General features: G+C 40.0%; 1 protein-coding gene across 2 annotated transcripts in view; it reads left to right on the top strand.

Moving 5' to 3' along the window:
• Positions 1 to 15020, top strand: part of fndc3a (fibronectin type III domain containing 3A) — an 83133-nt gene that overhangs the window by 57213 nt on the left and 10900 nt on the right. For both annotated transcript variants that reach the window (XM_041799750.1, XM_041799758.1), the window contains 12 exons: positions 491 to 544; positions 653 to 777; positions 951 to 1125; positions 1651 to 1737; positions 3995 to 4133; positions 7788 to 7856; positions 7981 to 8099; positions 9030 to 9135; positions 9363 to 9538; positions 9695 to 9808; positions 11158 to 11307; positions 12512 to 12858. In XM_041799750.1, coding sequence (XP_041655684.1) covers positions 491 to 544; positions 653 to 777; positions 951 to 1125; positions 1651 to 1737; positions 3995 to 4133; positions 7788 to 7856; positions 7981 to 8099; positions 9030 to 9135; positions 9363 to 9538; positions 9695 to 9808; positions 11158 to 11307; positions 12512 to 12858 — 1661 coding nt within the window. The remainder of the gene's footprint in view (positions 1 to 490; positions 545 to 652; positions 778 to 950; positions 1126 to 1650; positions 1738 to 3994; positions 4134 to 7787; positions 7857 to 7980; positions 8100 to 9029; positions 9136 to 9362; positions 9539 to 9694; positions 9809 to 11157; positions 11308 to 12511; positions 12859 to 15020) is intronic.

Below are 15020 nucleotides of genomic sequence, written 5' to 3' on the forward strand. Positions count from 1 at the left end.
TAAAGAGGTCTCTAGAAGACTGGCTTTTGGAGCTGGCCTCAAGAGGCTAGTTGATCACGTGCATCTTCTAGCTTGACTGCATTGACTATGCTTTCATCATGGGAATGAAACTTCAGGTTTTTGCTTCAGAAAATCCATGCATGCCCACTAATCTTCTCTGGCAAGATGAGCTTTTAATGTGGCTCTTTGCTCTTGTTTTAAATCAAGAAATGCAGTCCACTTCTGATTAAACTACAGCTCTACTACAGCTACATCTGAGGTAACAGCTACATGGTAGCAGCTAGGACTGGGCAGTATTGATTTTTTAAAACCATCATAACTTCCAGAGATTTTACTGTGGTACATGGTATTACCGCCAGGTGTCACAAAGGGAGAAACTTTTCAGATTGGGAGCTTACAGATGATATATTAGGGCAACTAATATTTCAGATTTTCCGGGGTATTTCTCCCACTTAGACAAATGATCAAACTCTGTGTTCTTTATCTACAGGCTCCATGTGATAATGGCTCAAAAATCCAAAACTACATACTTCAGTGGGATGAGGTAATTATCCTTTATGAAAATACATGATAAACGGCACAAAATACTCATATTTTTATGCCAGTGTCATTTAAGTTCTTATTAGATCTAAAAACTTCATTTTTGCTAAAGGGAAAGGGCACTGGGATTTATGAACAGTGCTACTATGGACCTCAGAAGCAGTACAGAGTGACCAAGCTTTCTCCGGCTTCAAGATACGCCTTCCGCCTTGCAGCAAAAAATGACATGGGTGTAAGGTAGGCACCTTAACCTGCTATATTTACTCCTAAATGAGCCCTTCCTGTTGTCTGTTTTTATGTCAGTTTCTTTCATTCCCTGTCTCCATCTGTAAGCTTATATGTGTCTCTCACTCTGTCTTTGCTGTCTCTCGTTCTCTCCCGTCCTCTGTCTCTCTCTCTGCCCTTCCCAGCGAGTTCAGTGAAGTGGTGGACCTGTTCACCTCATGCAGTGTGCCATTGCCACCCTTCCCTCCAGAGCTGGAGATGGCGGGAGTGACCTGGCTGTGTCTGAAGTGGCAGAGACCCACTAGCTCTCCAAAGGAGGATGACATCTACTACATTTTGGAGATGGAGGAAGAAGGCTCGGTAAGTCTCCTGATTTCTCATCTTATATATAAGGAAATCAACCACTTGTTTATGATGAAGCAAATACCCTTTAATACACATTGCTTATCATCAAAGTAATGGTCTTCTTCATGGGCGTCCCATCAATAATATGTACACGACTTACAAGATGCACTTATAGTTTGATATTTGTAATCAGTTTACTAATAATAATCAGTTTTCATGTTTTTGCTTTATAGCTACATTCTGTTTCATGCATTCAGTTATAATTTCCATTGACTCGGATCAGACCGACGTCTCTTCTCTTTGTGTGACACCTCAGTGGTTTGCCATAGTAGTTACTTGACATTTATAGCTACTGTCACCTCCGCCTTCCTCGCCTCTAGCAGTTACCTGCAGACAGTGACAACACAAAAAAGTTCCCCCATCCCCTGTAGCTGTTTGTCTCCTGCAGACCACTTTGTTTTGTGCTACAGTGGTTGTCTTGTAAGCCATTTCTCACCTGGTTGTTTTCTTTTCCCCCTCTGTAATTTGTCATTGTCCCAGGGATACGGTTTCCAGCCGAGCTACGACGGTGATGAGCTCTCCTGCACTGTCAGGAATCTCCACAGGAGTACGAAGTACAAGTTTAGGGTAAGGGAGCACTGTCAAAGCTGGTGATGCAGCGGTTTGATTTCGCTGTGGTGTGTATTTGTGGAGGGGACAGGCTTCTGGCAGGGCGGATGCTGAGGCCCACAGTGGCCCTATGACTCATCTGTTTGCAGGATTCTTCATGAGGGCGATGGGCAACGACGAGCATAAACATTAGAACCAGGCTGCTATTCACATGTGGGGCCTTAATGAGAACTTGCCAAGCAAAGCCTTTGAGCCACAGTGGCTTTTTGGCTGAAAGTAATGTGACCGAGCTCAGGGACGGACGAGTGTCTTCCTCTCTATGTCACTAATTCTCTCTTAGTCCCTCGCCCTCTCCCTTATTTCCGCCTTGTCTCGTTCTAACGTTCGCTTGTATTTTGCTCTGATGAGCCACAGATGACCTCCCTATACTGTTTATTTTAAACAAACCCCTGCAAGACAGACACAAGGTCCAAGAAAGAGGCTAAACAGTGTAAATCAACTAAAAAGCCTGCATTGTGTTTGGATAAATTAGTAATTATATTGAATGTCTGAGTTGCTTTTCAGTAAGTTGAGTCACTTAAAAAATAATTTGTACTGGTACTTTGTCAGTTTAGTTTCTGAGCTTTGATAAACAGTGTTCTAGCTAAATCTTTTGTGCCTTCTTATGGAGGTTTTATTCAGTTATGGGCTCAATTTCTACAAGCTGGTAATAAATCCTTGTAGGAAACACTTAAAATAAGTACACACTAAGTAGCAGTAGTAAATCATACATATATACTTGGTTTATCATCAATATATATTTAATTAATTTGTCTGTCATTTATTAACCACTATAAATGCATTATTGATACATTAGTAAAAGATTATGGCAAGGGTCAGGCCTACTAATGCCTTACTAATGATAATATGATGATCATATTATGATAATATGATCAATAATTAATTTACAACCGCATTTATAATTGACTTACTAATGATTAATAATGCTTTACTAATGCTTTATTAATGCTGAAAGAGTGTAGTAGTTATCATAAAGTGTTATCCATGTCATTATAGTAACAACCTATGAATGTGTAGTGCCTGTGTGCAGCCACCATGTCATTTTGGTGGTACCCTATACATTTTTAATCTACATCAATGAGCCACACCAAGCACTTGGAGACACAGTATTATTCGTAAGTAAGGACAAACACTGTTTTAGTGAGAATCCCACAGTAAGAATCTTAACTAAAAGATTCAGTGGGTGAGTCTTTGTCCCGCAAGCAGACAGTTGTGGGTTGGAATCTGCAGTCACATGTTGATGTGTCCTTAGGCAAGACACTGAACGCCAATTTGTTTATTTAATATTTAAACAAGAACATTTTTTATTGAAATAATGTGAGTGGATTAAAATTTTTTTAAGATTTGGGTCCTGAATTGCCGTCACAGAGACTGTGATGGGTCCTAAAGCTACACCACTGGCATAACAAACATTGAATGTTAATTGAATAAGGTCAGAATTTCTTAATATGCATTTATTCAGAGTAATGCACAAGTCATAAGCATTATTTCTCAAAACTGAATAATAATCAGTCTGCTTTAATGGCTGAGGTGCTGCACTGGCAGTGAAATGGCCCTCTTTGCAGTGCTGTCTCTATCATAAAGCTACCAAAAACATGAAATCATATTCATGCATCACCCCGTAAAACAATTACACATCTTTGTACAAATTGCCAGAAATGTGTTCCTTAAAAGGAAACAGACAGATGTATTATTCCCACCATATGCCAAATGACAGAAATGATCATAAGTCATCCCCAAGACGCCCTCCCTCAATTATTTCCAATTATCCTGCTGCACAGTGTGTGGGGAGGAGGGATGCTGTGCTGGTTTGTCTTGGTACAGTATGGGGATGAGCTGTACCCAGCATGCTCACAGAGATCAGCAGATTATCACAGATGTGCAACACTAAAATAAAATGCCACTAAAGCTTATTGCCTCATATTGGGATTGCATTGCTTGGGGTGTCTTAACAGTTTTGCGTAAATGTGTTTGCAGATCTAAGTAGCTGACATTTTTTGGCTGTATTTGTCTGTGAGCATTTCAGGCAGAGGGAGTACAGTCACTCAGTGAGACCCCTTCATTACCTTACTCTGAGTCTAGTCAGTGCTTGTTATCGGCAAAGATGATGACCTCTATATACTTGCACTGATTGACTCTCTGTGCAAGCAGTGACAAATCCTCTGACCATTATATGACTCTGCACTGTCTGTCTGTATTCATGCACATCCTCCAGGTGGCAGCATACAACTCAGAGGGGAAGAGTAACCCAAGCCAGGTGGTCGAGTTTATCACAAACCCAGACAGACCCAGCTGTCCCTGCAGGCCCGTCATCAGAGGAAGAGTCCTGCCCAATAGCTTCAAGATGGCCTGGGGTGAGCATTTCCTTCTCCATCAGTCCTGCATGTTCTTGACAGCTCAGAAAGGCCAGTGCCAGATTTCACTTTTCTCACCGAGTTCTGGCTGACCATAGATGAATCTGCCAGAGACTGATGACACCCCATGTTGTCGGTACAGCAGCAGACTGACAGTTCTTGAACATATTCAGACATCAGAATGAATCCGGCCCAAACCTCACTGGAAAAACACATCACTCACTGCTGTACTTGGTCTCTGCTTCAATTTCTCAAAATAAGAAAGCTCGGAAAACTGTTTCCATATCATTGGCTTGTTGTTAAGTTATATTTCTCACTTTTGATACCTTTGAATACCTTTGAATAAGTCTGAAGATTTCTTTTTAAAAGTTGCCCTAATATTAGATATGCTCCAACTGATAGGCAACCAATGATTATCAGCACTTTTTATTGAAAATGTGTGATCAGTAAACCAGAATAATGCTTCCAGTCACCAAAACTGACAGGGTTTGGTTATTACTCTGCTGTCTAGAGCTCAGAGAAGCACTGTGTGTGCAGCTTATTACAATTATATAGAGTGAATAAACAGCCAGCAAGTAAGCAGTGTCAATCAGATTAAACTACAATGCAGCACCTTTGACCGCAAGCTTAAAAAAAACTCTTAACCCTGCTGCTACTGCTGCAGGTCAGTCATCCTCCTCCTCTTAAAGAAGCCATGGAAAGAGTGCTCAAAATTTGTGATAAATCCCACAGGTTAGAATATTAATCCAGTGTTGAAATCTGGGTTGAAAAGACAGTTGGCTAGCTAAACAAAGAAACATACAGTAATGTTACATTATGAGTATTTCCCAGAGAAAGGTGCTGTACTTGGGTGATAGAGAGGCCATCCTGTATTTTTTTTGTTTCTGTTATTTTTACTGTATTCACCAGCAGTACGCTTTATAAAGACACTGAAATACCGTCACACTTGGACTGTCTCATTTGATATTCTGTTTACATGGCACGTGGGCTATATGCTTAAAGGCGAATTGTTGAGGTAGCATGTTCCAAGCATCATCCTAGAATACAGTAACTTTGCAAAGCAAATGGATTTGCCAGACTGTCATCGTGCAAAGTTCCAATCCACAACCGAAAACAGTTTGTACCAATCAGTGTCATTTGAGGAGAACAGAAGCTATGGATGGGGTTTAGTTGTATTTTGAGCTGATAGAAATAACTGCCGTCACTGTAGCGGTTAGATGTAACTACAGAAACAGCAGATTTATCATAACTGGACCACTTTAATTTATGAAAACAAAAGCAAAGAGCCACACTGAATCCTTTCCATAAAGGAAGAAAATTTATGCTCCTCTTCCGGCTTGCTTTGGCATGAGATTGTAATCATTACAGGAGGGGTTGAGTGTTCTGATACGGATGTAAACAAGTGCTACCGCCACAGTAGCAATTAGGTGGGATATAGCTGTAGAAAAGCATTAGTGTAATGCTTTAATTCTTTATTAGTGTCACACTGAAAGCTTTAATAGCCACAGACATACTTTGCTGTTCAAACACTGTGGCAGTGTTAGCATGTAAAGCTAATGTTAGCATTGAAGCTGTGCATCTCTAACCTTGCAAAGCAGATGGATACGCCCATTTCCTTGGTTTCACTGGCGAATCCATCTTGCAAAGTTCCCATCTGAACCGCTTGGGCCCGGTTAGAAAGTGACAGGACCAATCAGCCACAAGGGGCAGTACTTTCAGGCACGGCAGAGTCGTGACGTAAGCAAGTAGCAACAAGAGACTGGTGCAATTATGGTGGAAGAGCTTAGCGTGGATGCTGCTAAAGTGCCAATTTTATCAGAACTTGACCACATTTCTTCGTTACAAGAAGAACAAAGAACAGCAGTTCGTCGTTTTCTTTTCAAAAACGACGAAAGTCATGTACTGACATTCGCCATGGTTCGCGTTATTCCTCAGTAGCTGCACACGCGCAACTCGGTTGCGGCTACGTCACGTGTTTTGTTGCTCTGATTGGCCAGTAAAGATTTGACAGAATGTTCTTCCAATCACAATCTGAGTTTTTTTAAATCCTCTGCCCTTTCCCAAAGGCTTTATATTAAAGGTTTTCCAGATGGATGTGTGAAACAAATCCATCTGGCTTGTCAGGTTAACGCATCTCTGCTTGGCCCATAATAAATGTAATGGACAGAACATTTGTCCAATCAGCTTCCGAGGATTTTTTTTAGATGTCCTGCTCTTCCAGAAGACTTTGTGTGGTGGTTTACTGGATGGATGTAAAATCCCTCCGTGAAATGGATATATGAAACAGTCTGTCTGACATGTCAGATTAAGAGTGCAGTTGTACTGGATAATATTGGTGGTGAGAAGCTGCAGAAAAATGTTGAAATGATGGAAAATGAAGCTTAATTCTCAACATGACACCTCAATCCTTGCATTTACTGGAGATATATACAAGTGGATGTCTCTCTTCCGATATTGGCTACACACAAATTTTAAAAATAAATAAATAAATAAATACATTACAATGCCTTTAAGTTTGGATCAGTAAAATGACTATTAAGCAAAGGTAAGTAAGACTCACTCATGATATGTTCAAATGCAGCCTCAAGAAATAGAAATAAAGGCTTTGGTGAGAAACTTGAATATATTGTTAAAAATTGTTTTATAGTAACATTTATTTGCCCTCTAAGTATGAATTTTCCAAATGTTCGATATGCTGATATTTCTGAACTCATTTTAGCTGATAGCAATATCAATATAGGCAAAAACTTTATTCACACTGGATAACACCAAGAGTCTCCTGTGCAAAGAGAAGCTGAGTATGTGGAGCTGAGAATGGAGTAGGCAGTCTGATAGTTGTTTTACACTTGGGGTTTCCTAAATGTTCCTATTTGTGTGTGTGGCGCCCTTAACAACCAGCTATACTGGATGGTGCTCTTGTATTTTACCAATATTTAAGGCCAGCACATCACTGCTGATATTTATGGCTGATGTATCAGCTGTGAATATCTGCAGAAATGTTCATTTATGCCGACACCAATATAATGCCAATAATATTGTGCATCTCTCTTGATAAGCAATGTAAAGTAATTGTATGAGTTGCAGAATGCAACTGAGTTACTGTTCTGAGACTTACTGCCTTTTATTCATTTGACAATTTTCACTGTTTAGCCTATGTAAAAGATTTAATATTTTATTTTGAGTTTGAAAATAATCATATTAATTCATAGAAATAAACACATGAATGAATGATCACATTGTGTAATTTGATTGTTTTAAGTGTAGGATGCTTGTTGCATTGCTTCTTTGGAGGTTTGTGAACTGCTGTGTAGGTCAGTGTGAGCATGTTGTTTATCTCCTTTTAACAGATTGTGATGCCACCTGTAGAAGGTCCTAGAACAGTACAAAAATAAACAGAATGACCAACCATTAAACAAGCTGAACACGAAATATGATTGGTATCGTTATCGGTTTTGGTATCGAAAGCACAAAAAAAAAAAAAAAAATCTGGGTGTCTCTACCTGATATCACAGAAGTGTCATTCTTATCTGATTCGTTTTTGCAAATGTTTCTTTAGAAATAACTGTATAAAGCTGAGTGTGTGAGGCTACCTTGTTGAATAATTTGGCTTACACATTTTGGTTATGCTTTGTTGTCTGTCTGTCTGTTTTACAGAGCCACCGAAAGAAAATGGTGGAGCAGAAGTCACAAAGTATGTGGTGGAGTTGTCTGAAGGCTTAAGTGGTGAGTACTAAATGATGAGAATAAAGATGATACGCTTCATGAGTTTAACTTAAAAGGATAATTTAGAAATTAAAACAGGTTTATTGAGTCAATCCTATCATTTTTGTCTTGTGTCTGTACATAGGTATGTCATGGGAGCTGGTATACTCAGGGCCAGCGCTGGAGCATGTATGTGAAGGCTTGAAGCCTGGCTGCTCCTACCAGACGCGAGTTTACTGCATGAGTGAGGGAGGGCAGAGCCCGGTGAGTCATTCAGCATCAGCACACGTGCACACTCACGGTCACGAGCACTGTTTTGTGTTTTTCGCCCCAGACTTTCTTGGAGTTTGCTGATGATTTGAATTATTATTTTTCTCAGGAGCATAAAATTTCTTTATTTTAACTAAATAACAAATGCAAATGCCATGGTCACTCATTAAGATTGGACCTGTGGTGCAGATTTTCTTCTAGCACTCTTTTGGCTGTTACACATACTGTTACTGCTATGACAGGCAGGGTGAGCATCATCACACCCCTTGCTTGATGTGATCAATTTGACATGAATAATTCTAGATAGACCCTCTATTTATGGTGAGTTTTAATAGGAAATTGTCATTCAGCCAGTGCCCTATGTTGGCAGATTAGACGTAGCTTCCTAGTGTGTAAGTACAAGACAAAGGCTGCTAATCGATTAACCCTCCCTGCATGTTTCAGAGGATGTTTTTCTTAATTAGTTCAGTTCACAGACACTCTTCATTAATTTCTTCATCAGCTGTTAGTGCATGCATTTATTCATGATGGAGCTTGTGAAGAAACATGACTCACGGTGAAGAGATCCTGCCTTTTGGTGCAGCGCAATGTGACATAACACTCACATGTTTGCCTTTTGTCACTAAGGTCGAGAGTCTGAAAAAGAGATATTTTGTTGCTCGCCAGACAATCTCTGTAACGAAGTCATCACCTGTTTATGGAGCACAGCGTTTTTTTCTGAGCACAGGTCCACATCTGGACATCACATTTAGATTTAGACCCTTTTCTGTTCTGTTTAAACCTGAAGCAGTGCAACAAGCTGCAGGAAATGAGACGTTTAAGCAGTCTGTATATTTGTACTGTGTAAGAGAAGGAGGAGAGGGGCGAGACTGTCAATTTGTTATTTCTCTGGGTCTTAATTGGTGTGTTGTCTTCCCTTGCAAGCTGTCGGAAACCCTGCAGGTCCAGACTCCCGCAGTGCCCCCAGGGCCCTGCCAGCCCCCTCGGCTGGTGGGCAAGCCCAAAGCCAGGGAGGTGCAACTGCGCTGGGGTGAGTCATTCCTCACTAACTCATATCTGTGTGGGATGTATTTGAGCTTCTGTTGATGTATTTATTTGTCTAGCGAGCTACCTCAAAGCAGTGGGCTTTGATCACACAGTTTGTATCATGTAGCAATTCGAGATCTTATCTTTGTCTGTACAGTCTTTCAAATATTTTCATAGAAGCGCTCATCCAAGAATATTATTTAAAGACACTGGTTGCACACTTTTTTCTAGGTCCCCCTCAGGTAGATGGAGGCAGTGCAGTGTCCTGCTACAGCGTAGAAATGAGTGGGCAGCAGTCTGAGGAGAGCAGAGAGGTTTACCAGGGTCCAGAGCTGGACTGCTCTGTGGGAGGCTTAATGCCTGGCAAAACCTACAGCTTCCGGCTCAAGGCGGCGAACAAGGCTGGGGTAAGAAAACTGTCCAAACAAATCGATCAGTTAAAGGAGAATGGAGGGTTTTGTGTGCACCATGCTTTCAGTCCTTACTCCATAGATATGATTTTTTTTAAAGTATTGTGTGATGTTGTTCAGTTTTATTGGATTGATCTTGTTCTTTTCTGATAGTTTGGACCTCTCTCTGAGCGCTGTGAAGTTACGACTGGCCCCGGGGCCCCTGAGCAGTGCAAGGCTCCTTCTACCACATGCAAATCCCCCAGCTGTGTTGTTGTGAACTGGGAGGTAAGACTAGCTGCATTTTCCCACTGATACAAGTCTGTTGTAATAAAACATGCATCATATTTAAGAAATAAGACTTCCACATATCTAAAGCTGCAATGTGTTGCATTTTTGCTCTCAAATTGTTTTTTGTTTTTTTTTTAAGAAATTAGTACGCCCATGTTGTACATATTAAATTGAAATCAAAAAGTTTTCTAAAAACAGAGAATTTCTTAATTTTTGTATTCAGAAAAGTCCTGGAACATATGCTTTTTATATTTTTAAAATACTCAGTTAAATCAACATATGAACAACAGAACTAGGGAAGGAGTTGCTCCGTGTGAATGTCCAAAGATCTGAACATAAAAAAATAAAAAATGACTTTAAAATGACTTTTGTCATTTTTGAAAAGAAAATGACTCACTGCTGTTCTTTGTTCTTCTTGTAACAAAGAAATGTGGTCAAGTTCTGATAAAACTGGGACTTTAGCAGCATCCATGCTAATGTCTACTGCCATAACTGCACCGGCCTCTTGTTTCTGCTTGCTTACGTCTCAACTCTGCCGCCTCTGAAAGTACCGCCCCTCATTGCTGATTGGTCCTGTCACTTTCTAACTGGGCCCAAATGGTTCAGGGAGCTTTGCAAGATGGATTCACCAGTGAGAAACATGGAAATGGGCGTATCCATCTGCTTTGCATGGTGAGATACATGTGGTATGACTTTATGAAATGATGAGTCCTCTAAAACAGTGGTTCCCAACCTTTTTTCCTTTAAGCCCCCCTTAACATGTCTAAGAAGAGCTGCACACCCCCAGGACCAACACGGAAAAGGTGACACATTGCATTGATTTCATTGTTTAAAGCCAAACGTAACAACCCGAACCCCAAGTGTTAAGAGTAAAAGACCTTGGTAACCATTCATATGGGTTTTATCATGATTTTAGGTGTTTGAATGAACCCAATTTTAACAACATCAGAGCAGACAGGCCATTACACCCCCCTGAAATCTCTGGTGCCCCTCCAAGGGGACCCAGACCCCAGATTGGGAACCAAGGCTGTAAAAAACTCGCACACCTTGAAACTGAACACAAGGTGCAACAAGAGTAAAACTCTGGATCAGCTGGAGACTCACTCATGTAAATGCAATGTGTGGGTTTGGGGTTTGTAAGAAAAATTTCTAATGTGAGCTGTTTGGGAAGGAGAGTCCTACGCCGCCTGTGATTACCACTCAACGCACAGGCCCACCAAGCAAGACTGCACTGCATGATTGTGCAGCTGTAAAGATCTGAGAGAGCGCTCTGCATTCAAATTACCATCAGACAACACAATCAGTTTAAGTGCTGATAGCAGCTCTGTTGTATTTTTGTCTTCTAGACCCCTCCCAGCAATGGTGCTCCAGTGACGGAGTTTCGGCTAGAGTGGGGGGCTGCAGAGGGCTGCATGCAGGTGTGTTACACTGGACCAGGGCTCAGCCATGAAATGAAGGGGCTGCTTCCTGCAACTAACTACTTCTGCAGGGTACAGGTGAGAGCTAAACTCTAAAAACTTGAGTTTAGATTCTTCTCATTTACATCTGTTCCTAATGACTGAGTAAAATGAGTCACATCTCACTTGATAATTATGAAAGAGTTCTGTCTCAACTTCAAATCCCACTTGAGTTATTTCAGTAACATTATTTCCTGCAAAGATTAATCAAGAATCCACAGGGCTAATTTAACAAGTTTTAATAAGCAATAATAAAGCAGCAAGATTTAAAGCAGATAAGCATCATTTTTGTTAATTTGTTACTTTTGTTCTCTCTGTCTGAGGTATTGTTGCTCCGTAGACACTGAAGTGTTGGTGCCCAGTATCTCTGAGGCATCGCTTTTTGAGCACCTTCTTTTTAAAATATGAGGATTAGTATTTGTCTAAAGTGCCCTACTTGCCCTGAAAGTTAAAGCAGTTTGGCCTTCATCACTGACATTTATTCATTAGGTACAGGAGATACTTTAATGTAAAGCAGTAAGCTTCCATTTAATAACATCATGCCAGAATGTTGCAGCTGTTTTGCTTGATTTTTACAACTGCATGGCACTAGGTTTAGGGTTGCCTTTACTGCTGAGCAAAGGTTTAATTTCATATGCCCGCTAATGTTGATCCCTTCTAAATTCTTGCTTTATTAGTCATTACTATAAACTTTAATGATGATTGTTTCTTCAATGAAGCAGCAGGTTATTCCATTTCTCCCTGATGCTGTTGTGCTGAAGACTTTTTTTAGACTGTGACCAATGAAGCCAGAGCATGTGTCGGAGAGACACATCCTGGCATTAAAATGTCCTTTGGGTCTGGTTGAGGCTGAAATTTCAGGCTCTGCTTTCAACCTCTTCTGTGGTTTGACAGGGGAAAAGGGAGCTATTTTTATGGGTTATCACCTATAGTGTGTTTATTTTCCCCACTGCCACCTCTGGTCCACAGCACACACAGTCCTCATCTGGTCCTCAGACCTTCCCTGGACATTATTCTCTGGTCAGACTATCAAAACAGACTTTTATTTTAGTATGTGCTCCTGTTTTTAACATTTTCACATATTCATTAAGTCCTTCTACAGCTTGGTAAACACAGACTTATTATGACTCATTATAATACTCTTATCATAAATGTTTACATTGGAACTCCACCCTGTGGCCAAACATGAATATTACAGGTTTCCCCTCATGTCAAAATGTGTGTTGACTCTCATGGTTTCCAGGCTGTGAACGTGGCTGGCGTGGGGCCCTTCAGTGAAGTGGTGTTGTGCCAGACGCCCTGCTCCGTGCCTGCAGCCGTCAGCAACATCTACGTGCTGAAGGAGTCTGAGATGCAGAGGTACGACACCCAAGTGGACGCAGATGAAGACGAGGAAGACGAAGATAGTGATTGCCGGCCACCACTGTTCTACTCCCCATCCACCTGCCTGGGAATCAGCTGGGACCCCCCATGTGATCACGGCTCTGAGATCACCTCCTACCTGATTGACCTCGGAGAGCGCCAGCCTATTGTCGTCGGTCCTGTTACCAAACACATCATGCAGCATCTGCAGCCTGACACCAGCTACAGGTTGGTGCTTCTTTACAGTAAACTCAGAGGTTTAATTATATCCAACACTACAGTCACAATACAAAAATTTCAGTATGATTTTACAAGATATAGAATTGTATCAATACTTGTTTTGATGCCATAAAAGCAAATTTGATGATTTACAAATTGCATGATAAAGGAAGTCATTAAACACATTACAAAATAAGATGCACTGTTGCCAGTAATGAAAGGAAAAATAGACAAGATTTTCCGCAAAATAAAGCACTCTTCAAATAAAATATCTCTTCCAAATATCATTAATAATCCAGAAGTATCTGCATTGATTCTGCTCTCTTTTTGTAATTTCCTATGTTTTATGGAAGACTTGTGATGGGTGTCAGTGTGCAGGAATGTGATGCTCACAGTCAACAGGCTGCAGATAGGGGCTTGAAAAAATATTTTTCAGGATCAGGTTGCATCACTGTCTCTCTCCTCTGCTGTCATCTGTCTGCACTAGACACTCAAGTTAATGTGTGCATTTTAATGAGATGCCAAATGGACTCAACAGAACAAATTTTCTAACCGGTGAATTAAACAGTTTTGTTAGGGCTGTGATGGAGTGTGAAGCAAAGATTCACAGCAGGCAATGAGGGAGTTTGATTTCAGCAGCAATTGAAAAAAAGCATGAACCTTACTGCACATTTGTTCAGAGGTGTCAACATGACTCCATGATCTTTAGAGCATAACTGCTGTGAAACACCCAAAAAAACTTTTTCTGTGTCGCCACCTGTTAAACTACAGGCACTCACTGCTATGAGCTTTCTCTCTTCCTCTCTCCACTCCCGGCAGCACTGGATTGAAAATAAGACTGTCTATATGTTTTTTATAGTTTGTTTGATTTTTTAAATCATAATTGTAAGAGTCTTCATACTATTAAAATGTAAAAATTCTGGATATTTTATCAATTAAAGCACAAATCACATCAAGCACAAAACTTGATGTGATTGATTTCAGTGCTTCATTTCAGTAGCCCACCATCCAACCAGTCCAAAGGAAAGGCACAAAATACATTATTTGAAGAAGTTATACCTGTCTCTTTTACTTATATGTTCTGTCAGCATCTTATTCTCTAATAATTTTTCATACCGAGACAGCTTTTATTCAGCAGCTGACTATGAAATATGTCAAATCAGGCGCTGTTTAGGCATCAAAACCTTTTGAATAATATTGATTTAGTACTGGTATCAGAAAAAAACATATCCAACCCTAGTAACCAGAGATGGAAAGTAACTAATTCCACTCTCTAAAATTACTATAAATTAATAGCTTTTTCATGTACTTGTATTTTTGAGTTCTTTTTAAAATCAGTAATCAATAATTTTGCTATTAAGTATGTTTTGAGGGAAGTATTGTACTTCACTTTATTTAAAAAGTATCAAGTACTGAGTAAAAAAAATAACCACTATAAGGCAAAGTAAGAAGGTCTAAGCTTTTTGCCAACAACTTTAAACAGGACAGTAAATTGGCTTTGATATTACATGACAGTCACAAACACATTATTAGAGAATGATTCTACGTTTCATCCCAAAACAGCTGTTTTACTTTAGGATAAGGCACACCTTATAATAAATTAGCTGGTTGGAGATTCATATTCTGTTGATGTTGTTGCACATTGAGGACAGATCATATTTATAAGGCTACTCATTACACTGTACTTAGAGTAAACTTTGAATGATCTGCTTTTTACTTTTACATGAGTTGATTTATAGTCCAGTAATTTCACTTTTAAGTTAATCTTAACCAAACTAACTGTACTTTTGAGTATGATTGTCTTGTACTTCTTCCACCTCTGTTCTTCATGTCTTCTGTCTTTTCACAAACAATTATATTTGTGGAGTATTGACCAATTTCCTCATCTGAGGCTGCTTGGTAGGAAGAGGGTCATTGTTGTTGTGTTTAAATAATAAAAGCATCCATAGTAGCCTACAGGAGGGACTCCATGGCTTTCACATAGCACAATCAAACGTCTAAGTGAATTGATACAATGGTTGGATGCCATGGACCCAACTTTTTTTTTTCTAAATCATCATTTATTTCATCGATGTTAGTTAATCAGTATTCTTGGCTACCATTACACCATGAGGACAAAAGAACACTCCAAAAAATTTTGATATTTGGACCCTAAATAGAAGAACTTACTG

Source organism: Cheilinus undulatus, linkage group 2 (genome assembly GCF_018320785.1).
Source record: "Cheilinus undulatus linkage group 2, ASM1832078v1, whole genome shotgun sequence".
Classification (NCBI taxonomy): Eukaryota; Metazoa; Chordata; class Actinopteri; order Labriformes; family Labridae; genus Cheilinus; species Cheilinus undulatus.